This window comes from Boleophthalmus pectinirostris, unplaced genomic scaffold, assembly GCF_026225935.1.
Source record: "Boleophthalmus pectinirostris isolate CB_2022bp ecotype Guang Dong unplaced genomic scaffold, ASM2622593v1 HiC_scaffold_15, whole genome shotgun sequence".
NCBI lineage: Eukaryota > Metazoa > Chordata > Actinopteri > Gobiiformes > Gobiidae > Boleophthalmus > Boleophthalmus pectinirostris.
The window spans coordinates 1651081-1667504 of NW_026571070.1; the positions used below are offsets into that span (position 1 = coordinate 1651081).

The following is a 16424-nucleotide window of genomic DNA, read 5'->3' on the forward strand; positions in this document are numbered from 1 at the left end:
TTCTCTGTACTGAGCTCCAGTCTACAGCCTCGATCCATCTCTGCTTCATCTGTGTTTAGAGATGTGACCCTTGATGACAAAAGTTTGGACATCGCTGCATTAGAGCTGTGCAAAAATATCAAAATATCGATATATTGCATCATTTAATGTGATGATACAGTATCGATATCGTGGGCTGCTGTATCGATATCTCACCAAGAGTATTTTGTTATTTTGTTGCTTGTTCTCTTTTATGCAACACATTTGACATTTTCACAGTTTTCATGATTAAAATTAGCATTTTTCATATTCAATTTGAACAAGAAGTGATTTAACAAAGACTTTTAATGTCACACATGATTTAACTTTTGTTTTTTACTGAATCATATTTAATTGATTTGAAATATATCATATCAAACTGAAAGTGCAGTGTATCGAGGTGTGTGTCGTATCTGCTGCTTCTTAACTATCCCAGCCCTAATTAGAACATGACTAAAAGCTCTCGAGAGTCAGTTCTGTTTACGTCACAGTGGGTTTGTACTAAACGAGGAGACAGTGTCAAAATGGCGTCTTGAAAATAAGAGATTAAAGATTCCGCAAACGCGAATCACTCCAAATACAACATCAGAGGGACAGAGAGAAGAAACGACCGGAACACGGACAAAGATCTGAGGAGGACGGTTTGAAGAGCAGCTCTGGTTTTTACGTTTGAGTGACATGAGGAGCACGTGTCAGAGCCCTGGACGTGTGGACATGTGTGAGAGCAGAGGTCAGAGGTCAAACTGTCCTCTCCACAAAGTCAAACGCCGCACACACAGTCCAAAGACACAGTCCAAAGACACAGTCCAAAGACACAGAGTCCAAACACGAGGTCCAAACACAGAGTCCAGAAACAGAGAGGACTCAAGGATCACAACAGGACTCTCCTCTGGTTAATAAGACTGTCATATTACTCAAGTACAAGTACAAAGTCGTGGACCAGGACTCATTTAAGAGTAAAAAGTATTTGGGAAAAGTTCTACTCGAGTAACTTCTGTTCAATGTTCAAATCATTTTATTGTCGATATAAAGTTTTTGTCACTTGGAGTAAAAATATGGAGATGATCAAACGTGTACATACCTCGACTGAAGTCCTGGATCTCTTTGGTCTTGGTCTCAGGTCTCTGGTCCGGTCTCAGGTCTCAGGTCTTTAGTCCGGTCTCAGGTCTCTGGTCTCAGGTCTCTGGTCCTGTCTCTGGTCTCTGGTTGAGTCTGACCTGTATAGTCCCGGGTGTAGACCGGGTCTTATCTGGGTCGAGTCCACATTTAGACCCTCTTAAGTCCTTATCTCCACGGTGCCCTTGGGTCTCTGGTCCACGTGCCGGAGAATCAACTGAAAAAGACTAAATTAAACACATTATATTCTTATTTTCAAGAAATATTCCATGAAAAAGAATTAAAAAGTAATACAATTAAATTAAATAAAAATGCACAAATGTTTTTCCATGATCATTTCCATCAGAGACAAGCTCCATTCTCCTGGAACGCCATCTGGGAGGGCATCTGACTCACAGGGACAGGAGGACGGGAGGACGGGAGGGCATCTGACACACAGGGCTCAGATGTGTCTGGTCCCTGTGAGTGGAGCAGATGGAGACTCTCTGTGAGACTGAGCCAGAGCCAAACCCACTGAGTCTGTTTACATCCAACAGTCACGAATCAGGACCAGAGTCTTGGTCTTGTCCTGGTCTAGTCCTGGTCTAGTCCTGCTCTAGTCCTGCTCTAGTCCTGCTCTAGTCTTGCTCTAGTCCTGCTCTAGTCTAGTCCTGCTCTAGTCCTGCTCTAGTCTTGCTCTAGTCCTGCTCTAGTCCTGCTCTAGTCCTGCTCTAGTCTTGCTCTAGTCTTGCTCTAGTCCTGCTCTAGTCCTGCTCTAGTCCTGCTCTAGTCCTGCTCTAGTCCTGGTCTAGTCCTGCTCTAGTCCTGGTCTAGTCCTGCTCTAGTCCTGGTCTAGTCCTGCTCTAGTCCTGCTCTAGTCTTGGTCTAGTCCTGGTCTAGTCCTGGTTTAGTGTTTAGGTTTGATGCACAAGTGTTACTTTCTGGTTTGTGGAGGATAAAACTCTTTAAAATCAGACAAAGAGGATTTATTTTGACCTCAGAGCCGCTTCTGCAATAAAACATCTGAACCGTTTTACTTTTATTACATGAAGTGGAGCTCCTTTAAGTAAACCTGAAACATGAGCCTCACCTTTAAACCTGCGGGCGGGTCCAGAGCAGAGTCCAGAGAGTCTCAAATCTCAGAGTGAAAAAAGATAAAAAGGTTTAAATCAAAAGTACAAATAGAGTGATGAACAGAATCCACTGTCAGTGCCCAGTGTGAGTCATTACCCAAACTGCGTCAGTCGTGGCTCGGCGTTAGTTTGGCTTTAGTTTCATTATTTTACTCCAGAAACTGTTTAAAATGTTCTGTCACTGAAACATTATATCATTATTCATAGAAACTCACCTGTTGAAACTCACCTGTTGAAACTCACCTGTACACACTCACCTGTACAGACCTCACCTGTACAGACCTCACCTGTACACACTCACCTGTACAGACCTCACCTGTACACACTCACCTGTACACACTCACCTGTACACTCTCACCTGTACAGACTCACCTGTACAGACCTCACCTGTACAGACCTCACCTGTACAACTCACCTGTACACACTCACCTGTACACACTCACCTGTACAGACCTCACCTGTACACTCACCTGTACACTCTCACCTGTACACACTCACTGTACACTCACCTGTACAGACCTCACCTGTCACCTGTACCTCACCTCTCACCTGTACACCTGTACACTCACCTGTACACTCTCACCTGTACACACTCACCTGTACACACTCACCTGTACAGACCTCACCTGTACAGACCTCACCTGTACACTCTCACCTGTACACACTCACCTGTACACACTCACCTGTACACACTCACCTGTACAGACCTCACCTGTACAGACTCACCTGTACAGACCTCACCTGTACAGACTTCAGCTGTACAGACCTCACCTGTACACTCACCTGTACAGACTCACCTGTACACTCTCACCTGTACACTCTCACCTGTACACACTCACCTGTACACACTCACCTGTACAGACCTCACCTGTACAGACCTCACCTGTACACTCTCACCTGTACACACTCACCTGTACAGACTCACCTGTACACACTCACCTGTACAGACTTCCTGTACACCTCACCTGTAAGACCTCACCTGTACAGACTTCAGCTGTACAGACCTCACCTGCAAAGACCTCACCTGTACACACTCACCTGAACAGACCTCACCTGTACAGACTCACCTGTACAGATCTCACGCAGACGGAGCACCTCCTGGTTGTGTTTGAGCCTCTGAGGAAATGCACCTGTGATTTCACCCATTCACACACACACACACACACGTAGTAGTAGTAGTAGTAGTAGTAGTAGTAGTAGTAGTAGTAGTAGTAGTAGTATTTTTCCTACATTACTGATGACGTCTTGTGTCCTCCGGAGCCTCTGGAGTTCGGGCGTGTCAGTGACCATGCTGAAGCCCCGCCCCTTACTCTCCTCAAAGTCTTTCTTATATTTCACCTGCAACACACAAAGGAGTCAATTTTAACACCACAGAGTGTGAACGGGACAGGTGAGGGGACAGGTGAGGGGGAGGGGACAGGTGAGAGGGGAGGGGACAGGTGAGAGGACAGGTGAGGGGAGGGGACAGGTGAGAGGGGAGGGACAGGTGAGAGGACTGGTGAGAGGACAGGTGAGGGGACAGGTGAGAGGGGAGGGGACAGGTGAGAGGACAGGTGAGAGGGGAGGGGACAGGTGAGAGGACTGGTGAGAGGACAGGTGAGGGGACAGGTGAGAAGACAGGTGAGAGGGGGGGGACAGGTGAGGGGACAGGTGAGGAGGGAGGGGACAGGTGAGAGGACAGGTGAGAGGGGAGGGACAGGTGAGGGGACAGGTGAGGAGGGAGGGGAGGACAGGTGAGAGGACAGGTGAGAGGGACAGGGGACAGGTGAGGGGACAGGTGAGGAGGTGAGAGGACAGGTGAGGGGACAGGTGAGGGGACAGGGAGAGGACAGGTGAGAGGTGAGGGGACAGGTGAGGACTGGTGAGAGGACAGGTGAGAGGGGAGGGGACAGGTGAGAGGACAGTGAGAGGGGAGGGGACAGGTGAGGAGGGAGGGGACAGGTGATGGGAGGGGGAACATGTTTCAGGTTTCTGCCATCTACTGGTAAAAAAAAATGTAATCGACTTAGAGACGGGAGCTTTAACTGAGATGTTTATGATGTTTTTGGTAAAATTCCTGACTGTTTTGAAGTGACAGGTTTCATGTTGTTCTGAGAGCTCCTGTCGTCTTACAGTTTTACAGCAGGTGAGTGGAAGTTTGCGAAGAAAAGAGGAAAATAAAATTGGAAAATAACAAGAGGTACAACAAAATAAAAGTGCAAAATAATAAGAAGTACACCAAAATAATAAAGAGGTTCATCAAAATAAAAGTACAAAATAATAAGAAGTACACCAAAATAAAAGAGGAAAATAATAATATGAGATCCATCAAAATAAAAGTGCAAAATAATAAAGAGGTCCACCAAAATAAAAGTACAAAATAATAAAAAGGTTCACCAAAATAAAAGAGAAAAATAATAAAATAAGAAGTAGCGTCAGGTTCTGAAAAGGAATCCCTAACTGCTCCTGTCAGCTCCTATCAGCCCCTGTCAGTCCCTGTGTGCCCCTGTCAGCCCCTGTGTGCCCCTGTCAGTCCCTGTGTGCCCCTGTCAGCCCCTGTCAGTCCCTGTGTGCCCCTGTCAGTCCCTGTGTGCCCCTGTCAGTCCCTGTCAGTGCAGTAGTACATCAGACACACACAGTGGGTCATGTTGGTCTGAATGGGGTCAGAGCAGATCACGCTTCATAAACTTTTGTGTTGCCACGGCGACACTGATCTTTCAGGAGGGGGCGGAGCCACATACTCACACACACACACACACACACACACACACACACACACACACACACACACACACACACACACACACAGTAAAAGTACTTCAGTAAAAGTAGTCGTGTGAAGTGTTAGTTTCTGTGTGAACATTAAACCATCAGGAGGCGTAAAACGACAGAACACTCATCCTGTTTTTAATCAGATTATGGACTTTAATCAAACTCGCCCACAGAGGCCTCGACACACGATTAAAGACCCTCACACACTCCAGATGCCCTCCCACGCTCTGCACATGTGTGTCAGGTGCCCTCCCACGCTCTGCACATGTGTGTCAGGTGCCCTCCCACGCTCTGCACATGTGTGTCAGGTGCCCTCCCACGCTCTGCACATGTGTGTCAGGTGCCCTCCCACGCTCTGCACATGTGTGTCAGGTGCCCTCCCACACTCTGCACATGTGTGTCAGGTGCCCTCCGTGTGTGTCTGGTGCCCTCCAGTGTGTGTGTCAGGTGCCCTGCCTGTGTATGTGTGTGACAGGTGCCCTCCCTGTGTGTGTGTGTGTCAGGTGCCCTCCCGTGTGTGTGTGTGTCAGGTGCCCTCCCTGTGTGTGTGTCAGGTGCTCTCCCCGTGTGTGTGTCAGGTGCTCTCCCCGTGTGTGTGTGTCAGGTGCCCTCCCCGTGTGGTGTGTGTCAGGTGCCCTCCCGTGTGTGTGTCAGTGTTGCCCTCCCCGTGTGTGTGTGTCAGGTGCCCTCCCCTGTGTCAGTGCCTCCCCGTGTGTGTGTCAGGTGCCCTCCCCCGTGTGTGTGTCAGGTGCCCAGGTGCCCTCCCGTGTGTGTGTCAGGTGCCCTCCCCGTGTGTGTGTGTCAGGTGCCCTCCCCGTGTGTGTGTCAGGTGCCCTCCCCGTGTGTGTGTGTCAGGTGCCCTCCCTGTGTGTGTGTGTGTGTGTGTCAGTGCCCTCCCGTGTGTGTGTCAGGTGCCCTCCGTGTGTGTGTGTGTGTGTGGTGTCAGGTGCCCTCCAGTGTGTGTGTGTGTGTGTGTGTGTGTGTGTCAGGTGCCCTCGTGTGTGTCACCCTGTGTGTGTGTGTGTGTGTCAGGTGCCCTCCGTGTGTGTCAGGTGCCCTCCGTGTGTGTCAGGTGCCCTCCCTGTCAGTTCTCTCTCTGTTCATTCAGACTCAGAACACTTGGGTATATTTTTGTTCGTTTCCATGGCGACGCTCAGAGCTCTGATATAGAACATTCATTTAACTGTTTCTCGACCGTTTGTGCTCAGTGCAAAATTAACACACAGACCTGTTAGGACAGAAAAGAAAATAATTAAAAGAAAATAATTAAAATAAAATAATGAAATAAAGTTAAATGCTTAGTATTGTTTTGTTTGGTTATCTATTTATTATTTTATTTCTTCTTTCTTTCTTTTTTTTGTTGTTGTGTAGGTGATGCGTAACACACAGAGGAGCAGGGGGGTCTAAAGGGAGGGAGGGGATGGGTCCAGGTCCAGGTCCAGGTCCAGGTCCAGGTCCAGGTCTGGGGCTGAGGCAGGTTATAAATAAGAAACAAAATGGAGGACAGAGCAGAGCCCACTGAGAAGACATCTGCCACTGTGTCAGGAAACAAGAGCTGGACCTGGTTTAGACCGGGTTTAGTCCTGTTAAATCCTGGTCTAGATCTGCTTTCATCTCTGGGTTAGTCCTGGTTCAGTCCTGGTTTAGTCTCTGGTTCAGTCCTGGTTCAGTCCTGGTTTAGTTCTGGTTTAGTCCAGGTTCAGTCCTGGTGTAGTCCTGGTTTAGTCCTGGTTCAGTCCTGGTCCAGACCTGGTTTAGCCAGTCCTGGGTTTAAGTCCTGGTTTAGTCCTGGTTTAGTCCTGGTTCCAGTCCTGGTTCAGTCCTGGTTCACCTGGTCAGTCCTGGTTCAGTCCTGGTTCAGTCCTGGTTCAGTCCTGGTTCAGTCCTGGTTTAGTCCTGGTTTAGTCCTGGTGTAGTCCTGGTGTAGTCCTGGTTTAGTCCTGGTTTAGTCCTGGTCCAGACCTGGTTTAGCCCTGGTTTATTCCTGGTGTAGTCCTGGTTCAGTCCTGGTTCAGTCCTGGTCCAGTCCCTGGTTCAGTCCTGGTCCAGTCTCTGGTTCAGTCCTGGTTCCAGTCCCAGTCCTGGTTCAGTCCTGGGTTTTAGTCCTGGTTAGTCCTGGTTTAGTCCTGGTTTAGTCCTGGTTCAGTCCTGGTTTAGTCCTGGTTCAGTCCTGGTTTAGTCCTGGTTTAGTCCTGGTTCACTGGTTAGTCCAGTCCTGGTCCTGGTTTAGTCCTGGTTTAGTCCTGGTTTAGTCCTGGTCCAGTCCTGGTTAGTTCAGTCCTGGTTTCCAGTCCTGGTTCAGTCCTGGTTTAGTCCTGGTTTAGTCAGTCCTGGTTTAGTCCTGGTTTAGTCCTGGTTTAGTCCTGTAGTCCTGGTAGTCCTGGTTTAGTCCTGGTTAGTCCTGGTTTAGTCCTGGTTAGTCCTGGTTTCAGTCCTGTAGTCCTGGTTTAGTCCTGGTTTAGTCCTGGTTTAGTCCTGGTTTAGTCCTGGTCCAGACCTGGCTCTGTAGTTCGCTCTGCTGTTTCAGTCGGAGGTTTTCTGGAGTGTCTGTGACGATGGTGAACGACGTCTTTGGATAATGTCTGAAAAAAAAAAAACACAAAACAAACTGTGTCAGATGCCCTGCCCAGTCCAGGTTCAGGTCTGGACTCAGGTCTGGACTCAGGTCTGGACTCAGGTCTGGATTCAGGTCTGGACTATTGTCCTGGAGGCTCCGGGTCCAGAGGGACTTTCCTGGAATTGTGGTCGTTCCATTGTTTAAAATGTCAGAAACAGAAATGAAAATATGAAAAGGTGAAAACGGCTCAGACGTGACTCACTTCCTGTTCCACCGAGAAAATCAGACCAGAGACAAGAACAAGAACTGAACCAGGACTAAACCAGGACCAGGACTGAACCAGGACTAAACCAGGACCAGGACTGAACCAGGACTAAACCAGGACCAGGACTAAAGCAGGACTGAACCAGGACTAAAACAGGACTAAAGCAGGACTGAACCAGGACTGAGACTGGACCAGGATTAAACCAGGACCAGGACTGAACCAGGACTGAACCAGGACTGAACCAGGACTAGGACTGGACCAGGACTAAAACAGGACTAAGCCAGGACCAGGACTGGAGCAGGACTGAAGTGGGTCTGTGGTGGAGCCTGCAGCTCTGAGTGGCCTCTGCCTCTCGTCCCACTCACTGCCTCCCACACACACAACTACACACAACTACACACAACTACACACAACTACACACAACTACACACACACTACACACACGACACACAACTACACACAACTACACACACGACACACAACTACTACACAACTGTACCACACACACGACACACAACTACACACAACTACACAACTGTACCACACACACGACACACAACTACACACACGACACACAACTACACACACGACACACAACTACACACAACTACACACAACTACACACAACTGTACTACACTACACAAGTACACTACACACTATACAGTACAGTACACACACTACAGAGTACAACACCACACCACAGAGTGTACACTACACACTACAATAACACAATCTACAGAAAATAACACAACATCACAAAGAACTCACACACACTGTGTGTACAAGTGTACAGAGAGGAGAGGGTCAGAGGGTCAGAGGAGCAGAGGAGGAGAGGGTCAGAGGAGCAGAGGAGGAGAGGGTCAGAGGGTCAGAGGAGGAGAGGGTCAGAGAGAGGAGGAGAGGGTCAGAGGAGGAGGAGAGGGTCAGAGGAGGAGGAGAGGGTCAGAGGGTCAGAGGGTCAGAGGAGGAGAGGGTCAGAGGGTCAGAGGAGGAGAGGGTCAGAGGAGGAGGAGAGGGTCAGAGGAGGAGGAGAGGGTCAGAGGAGGAGGGTCAGAGGGTCAGAGGAGGAGGAGAGGGTCAGAGGGGTCAGAGGTCAGAGAGAGGGTCAGAGGAGGAGAGGGTCAGAGGAGGAGAGGGTCAGAGGAGAGGGTCAGAGGTCAGAGGGTCAGAGGAGGAGAGGTCAGAGGAGGAGGAGAGGGTCAGAGAGGGTCAGAGGGTCAGAGGGTCAGAGGGTCAGAGGAGGAGAGGGTCAGAGGAGGAGAGGGTCAGAGGGTCAGAGGGTCAGAGGATGGTGAGATCTGATGGAGGTTATGTAAGAGAAAAACATTCTGGGACACACACACAGACACACACACACACAGACAACAAACACACAAGAGACACACACAGACACACACACACACACACACACACACACACAGACACACACACACACACACACACACAGACACACACACACACACACACACACACACAGACAGCACACACACACACACACACACACAGAGACACACACACACACACACACAGAGACACACACACACACACACACACACACACACACACACACACACAGACACACACACACACACACACACAGAGACACACACACACACACACACACACACACACACACACAGACACACACACACACACACACACACACACACACACACACACACACACACACACAGAGACACACACACACACACACACACACACACACACACAGCAGACACACACACACACACACACACACACAGACACACACACACAGACACACACACAGACACACACACACACACACACACACACACAGAGACACACACACACACAGACACACAGCACACACACACACACACACAGACACACACACACACACACACAGACACACACACACAGACACACACACACACACACACACACACACAGAGACACACACACACACACACACACACACACACACACAGACACACACACACACACACACACACACACACACACAGACACACACACACACACAGAGACACACACACACACACACACACACACACACACACACACAGACACACACACACACACACACACACACACACACACACACACACAGAGACACACACACACACACACACACACACAGAGTCGTGCTCGTGTTTCCTGCTTCAGTCGAGCTGTGAATGAGGCTGCAACATTCACTTCAATGAAAGAAAACACCAGCAAGAACCAGGACTAAACCTGGACTAAAACTGGAAACTGGACTCGAACTGGACTTGAACTGGACTAAAACAGGACTCAACCAGGATTCAAACAGGACAAAACCAGGACTAAAATTGGACTAAAATTTGACTAAAACTGGACTAAAGCAGGACTAAAACTGGACCAAAACTGCACTAAAACTGGACTCAACCAGGACTCAAACAGGATTCAAACAGGACTCAAACAGGACTAAAACAGGACTAAAACAGGACTAAAACTGGACTAAAACTGGACTAAAGCAGGACTGAACCATGACTAAACCAGGACTAACACTGGACCAAATCAGGACTAAAACAGGACTAGAGCAGAACTAAACCAGGTCTGTGAGTCTTTGCTGAGGGGCTTTGGAGTCACACAGAGGAGATTAAAGATCCCATGACCCAAACTCAGCTCCATATAGAACTGAACCGGGTCTGGGTCAGGTCTGGGTCGGGTCTGGACCGGGTCTGGACCGGGTCTGGGTCAGGTCCGGGTCAGGTCTGGATGTGGACTCACGCGGTGCAGTAGGGTTTCTTGTCGTAGCCTTTGTAGTTCTTCATGTTGAGGGTCATTTTACAGACCTCACAGTGGAAACAGCCTTTGTGCCAGTTCTGAAACAAACAAACACAAACACAAACGTCAGCGTTAAACTCGATTCACTCAAACGTCACGGCGACTTTCAACATGATCATAAAACACTGAACTGTTGCTATGGCGATTAAACATTTAAAACTATGAAATTTTGTCTCTGGAACAGTGAAAAGTCCTCAAAATGGCGCCGAAGAACAGGAAGAAAAAACGAGCAGAGAAACAGGAGCAGACAGGAGCAGACAGGAGCTGACAGGAGCTGACAGGAGCAGACAGGAGCAGACAGGAGCTGACAGGAGCTGACAGGAGCAGACAGGAGCAGACAGGAGCTGACAGGAGCTGACAGGAGCTGACAGGAGCGGACAGGAGTAGACAGGAGCAGACAGGAGCTGACAGAGCTGACAGGAGCGACAGGAGCGGACAGGAGTAGGCAGGAGCAGACAGGAGCTGACAGGAGCAGACAGGAGCAGACAGGAGCTGACAGGAGCAGACAGGAGCAGACAGGAGCAGTGATGCAGACAGGAGTAGACAGGAGCTGACAGGAGCAGGCAGGAGCAGACAAGAGCAGAAAGGAGAGCAGGAGCAGACAGCTGAAGGAGCAGACAGGAGCAGACAGGAGACAGGAGCTGACAGGAGCAGACAGGAGCTGCAGACAGGAGCAGACAGGAGCAGACAGGAGCAGTGATGCAGACAGGAGTAGACAGGAGCAGACAAGAGCTGACAGGAGCTGACAGGAGCAGCAGAGCAAGACAGGAGCTGACAGGAGCTGACAGGAGCAGACAGGAGCAGACAGGACAGGAGCTACAGGAGCAGACAGGAGCTGACAGGAGCAGAGACAGGGACAGACAGACAGAGCAGATGACAGGAGCAGGAGTAGACAGGAGAGACAGGAGCAGGAGCAGACAGGAGAGCAGACAGAGCAGACAGAGAGACTGACAGGAGCAGACAGGAGCAGACAGGAGCAGTGATGTGACAGGAGCTGACAGGAGCAGACAGGAGCTGACAGGAGCAGACAGGAGCAGACAGGAGCAGTGATGCAGACAGGATGTAAATGGGGTCAGTGAGCAACTTGAATGTCTTTAGAAGTGTGTTCTATATTCAACAGAATCTGACACGACCAAGACCAAGACCAAGACCAGGACCAAGACCAAGACGAGTACTACTGAGGGTTTAGTCCCGGTTTAGTCCTGGTTTAGTCCTGGTCTTGTCATGTTGTGTTTTTTTGATGAATAATGGATCTGAATTATGCAACAGAATTACTCAGCTGTTCAGAGACACACGCCTCCTCAGAACCAGAACTAAACCAGGACTAAACCAGGACTAAACCAAGACTAAACCAGGACTACAACAGAACTAAACCAGGACTAAACCAGGACTGAACCAGGACTGAACCAGGACTAAACCAGAACTAAACCAGGGACTAAACCAGGACTGAACCAGGACTAAACCAGGACTAAACCAGGATTAAACCAGGACTAAACCAGGACTGAACCAGGACTAAACCAGGACTGAACCAGGACTAAACCAGGACTAAAACAGGACTACACCAGGACTAAACCAGGATTAAACCAGGACTGAACCAGGACTAAACCAGGACTAAACCAGGACTGAACCAGGACTAAATCAGGACTAAATCAGGACTAAAACAGGACTAAAACAGGACTAAAACAGGTCTACAGGTTTGTGTTTTACAGGATCAGGAAGTAAAAGTGAAAGTCTAAACTCTGAACAGAAGTGAGACAAACGACACGATCAAAACAAACAACGACTCAGACCAAATTAAAAAAAATAAATAAATTAAATAAAAATAAAAATAAATCATAATGACATAATCCCAGGTAAATTTGAATAAATAATAATAAACATCCTGTGGGAGATTTTCTGTTTTTAAATAAATCTCCAAACTTTTCCTCTGTGTTTCATTCACGTGTTTGAGTGACTCTGTGTTCGCTCTGCTCCACCTTGTGATGTCATCAAGTGGTGGTAGTGTAACAGTGAGTGAACAGCTCCTTTTAACTTTAGTTCAGTCGAGATCAGCGACTCCAGAGCTGAAAAAATGATCCAGATGATTGTAGTGAAGGAGTGTGGAGTTTAAAAACACAGTGGAGCACTTCCTGTATCACCACATGATGACATCATGAGGTGGAACTGAGTGTTTTCTGTGTTAAATGTGCAGGGTTTTTGTGAATGAAACAAAACACAAACTAGTTTAAGCATTTGGAGAAACAGGACTAAACCAGGTCTAAACCAGGACTAAACCAGGACTAAACCAGGTCTAAACCAGGACTAAACCAGGACTAAACCAGGACTAAACCAGGTCTAAACCAGGACTAAACCAGGACTAAACCAGGTCTAAACCAGGACTAAACCAGGACTAAACCAGGACTAAACCAGGTCTAAACCAGGACTGAACCAGGACTAAACCAGGACTAAACCAGGTCTAAACCAGGACTAAACCAAGACTGAACCAAGACTGAACCAGTATTAAACCAGAGACTAAACCAGGAATAAACCAGGACTAAACCAGAACTAAACCAGGACTAAACCAGGTCTAAGACAGGACTAAACCAGGACTAATCAAGGACTAAACCAAGACTGAACCAGGACTAAAGCAGGACTAAACCAGGACTAATCAAGGACTAAACCAAGACTGAACCAGCACTGAACCAGAACTGAACCAGGATTAAACCAGAAACTAAACCAGGACTAAACCAAGACTAAACCAGGACTAAACCAGGTCTAAACCAGGACTAAACCAGGACTAAATTAGGTCTAAACCAGGTCTAAACCAGGACTAAACCAAGACTGAACCAAGACTAAACCAGGTCTAAGACAGGACTAAACCAGGACTAATCAAGGACTAAACCAAGACTGAACCAGGACTAAAGCAGGACTAAACCAGGACTAATCGAGGACTAAACCAAGACTGAACCAGAACTGAACCAGGATTAAACCAGAAACTAAACCAGGTCTAAACCAGGAGTAAACCAGAACTAAACCAGGACTAAATCAAGATTGAACCAGGACTAAAGGAGGACTAAACCAGGACTGAACCAGGACTAAACCAGGACTGAACCAAGATTAAACCAGGACTGAACCAAGACTAAACCAGGTCTAAACCAGGACTGAACCAGAACTAAACCAGGACTAAACCAGGATTAAACCAGAAATAAACCAAGACTGAACCAGGACTAAACCAGGACTAAACCAGGTCTAAACCAGAACTAAACCAGGACTAAACCAGGATTAAACCAGGACTAAAGCAGGACTGAACCAGGTCTAAACCAGAACTAAACCAGGACTAAACCAGGACTGAACCAGGACTGGACTGGTTCCGTTAAACAGGATTTACCGTTGGTCCGTTACATTAACTCAACTTTATTTTTAACTTTATTCCAAATTAAATAAATCTAAAATAAAACAAACGCGGGTTATTTTCACACTAATCGGTTCTTGTAAAACTTGTCTCGGTATTTGGATGATTTTTATTATTCCGGTGTTATTCTGTGAGCGGTAAAAGTCTCTGACCTTATCCAGACAGTTCACTTTCTCCGTGGGATAAACCGTCTTCCCGCAGCGGGCACACGGAGGGTTCATCTCCGGACCGAAACCGAGCCCAACCGAGCCGAACCGAGCCGAGAAACCAGGCGACGAGGCCCGGAGCGGAGTCCCGAGGCCGGAGTGCGAGCTGCTGGAGCCCCGGGGCGGAGCTGAGCGGAGGTTCGGGGCGGAGGAGAGCCGAGGACAGGCCGCTGCGCTCGGGCTCCGGAGCAGGTCTGAGGGGCGGGAGCGGGAGGATGCTGAGCCCGGGGAAGGAGCGCGTCAAGGCGGCCACGATCACCGCGACGACACCGGAAACGGAGCCAGGGCAGCGGAAAGAGTTTTATTTTGACAGTCATAGACATCCAAGACTACCGTAATGATGATGTTTTAATTAAATAAATTTAATTACAAATTCAATAACAAACGAATTAATTTGTGAACTAGTCTCCAGGAAGAACACATAACGCAGTATAAACAACTATATATGATAATAACTAAGAATTTTGACTTTGATTTTTACTTTTATGACGAATTGTGATGTGTTAATTAAGTAAATTCAATGACAAATTCAATAACAAACGAATTAATTTGTGAACTAGTCTCCAAGAAGAACGGTTAATGCTGCGGAAATAACTTTATATATGATAATAACTAAGAATTTTGACTTTGATTTTTACATTCACGACTAATTATGATGTGTTAATTAATTAAATTCTATTACAAATTCAATAATAAACAAATTAATTTGTGAACTAGTCTCCAGGAAGAACACTTAACGCAGTATAAATAACTATATAAGATAATAATAATTGTGAGTTTTTATTTTTACATCCACGACTACCGTAATGATGATGTTTTAATGAACTAAATTCAATGACAAATTCAGTAATAAACGAATTAATTTGTGAACTAATCTCCAGGAAGAACACTTAACGCAGTATAAATAACTATATATGGTAATAATTAAGAATTGCGACTTTTATTTTTACACTCACTACTAATTATGACGTTTTAATGAACTAAATTAAATTACAAACACCAAAAAAATGTATTAATTTGTGAACTAGTCTCCAGGAAGACTGTTTAATGCTGCGGAAATAACTATATATGATAATAATAAAGAATTGTGAGTTTTTATTTTTACATTCAAGACTAATTCTGATGTTTTAATTAACCTAATTCTATTACAAATTCAATTACAAACTCATTAATTTATGATGTAGTTTCCAGGAAGACTGTTTAATGCTGCGGAAATAACTATATATGGTAATAATAAAGAATTGTGACTTTTATTTTAACATTCACAACTAATTCTGATGTTTTAATTAACTAAATTAATTCACAAACTTATTAATTTGTAAACTAGTCTACAGGATGAACGGTTATACTATATACGATAGTGTCTATAATAATAATTAAGAATTGAGACTTTTATTTTGACATTCATGACTAATTATGATGATTTAATTAACTAAATTCAATTACAAACTCATTAAATTGTGATCTAGTTTCCAGGAAGACTGTTTAATGCTGTGGAAATAACTATATATGGTAATAATTAAGAATTGGGACTTTTATTTTGACATTCACAACTTATTCTGATGTTTTAATTAATGCAGTTCAATTACATACTCATTCATTTGTGATCTAGTCTCCAGTAAGGCTGTTTAATGCCGTGGAAATAACTATATATGATAATAATTAAGAGTTGTGAGTTTTTATTTTTACATTCAGGACTAATTCAGAGGTTTTAATTAACTAAATTCTATTACAAACTGATTAACACACTCATTAATTTGTGACCTAGTCTGCAGGAACAAAGGTTAATGCTGCGGAAATAACTATATATGATAATAATGAAGAATTGGGTCTTTTATTTTGACATTCACAACTAATTATGATGATTTAATTAACTAAATTAAATCACAAATTCATTAATTTGTGAAGTAGTTCCCGGGAAGAATGGTTATACTGCATTAATAAAAGTTTACAGTGAGATTCAAGTGTCTGTGGTAATAAAAAAAAAGACTCAGAAATACTGCACTGTGTAAGTTTTATACTTTTCTTCTCGTCTCCATGGTGATGTTGCCTGGAATGTTCCACTGTACGGCATTAAACAAATATATCCTGTATTTATTCAATTACATGTTTTTATTTCTCCAAAACTACCACAAAAAACACTTTTACTCCAAGTGGGCTCTCCTCTCCACAGATCTGACCGAGATTTGACTCTTGGCC

General features: G+C 46.1%; 1 protein-coding gene across 1 annotated transcript; it reads right to left on the reverse strand.

Moving 5' to 3' along the window:
* Window positions 1–1294: 1294 nt before the first annotated feature.
* On the reverse strand, window positions 1295–14401 carry LOC129408171 (LIM zinc-binding domain-containing Nebulette-like). Its single transcript, XM_055151213.1, has 5 exons — window positions 14172–14401; window positions 10572–10666; window positions 7495–7579; window positions 3477–3584; window positions 1295–1351 (listed from the first exon to the last, which is right to left on the reverse strand). Exons 1-5 carry the CDS (start codon window positions 14238–14240, stop codon window positions 1295–1297), a joined length of 414 nt encoding a protein of 137 aa, XP_055007188.1. The 5' UTR covers window positions 14241–14401.
* Between the last annotated feature and the right edge of the window lie 2023 nt (window positions 14402–16424).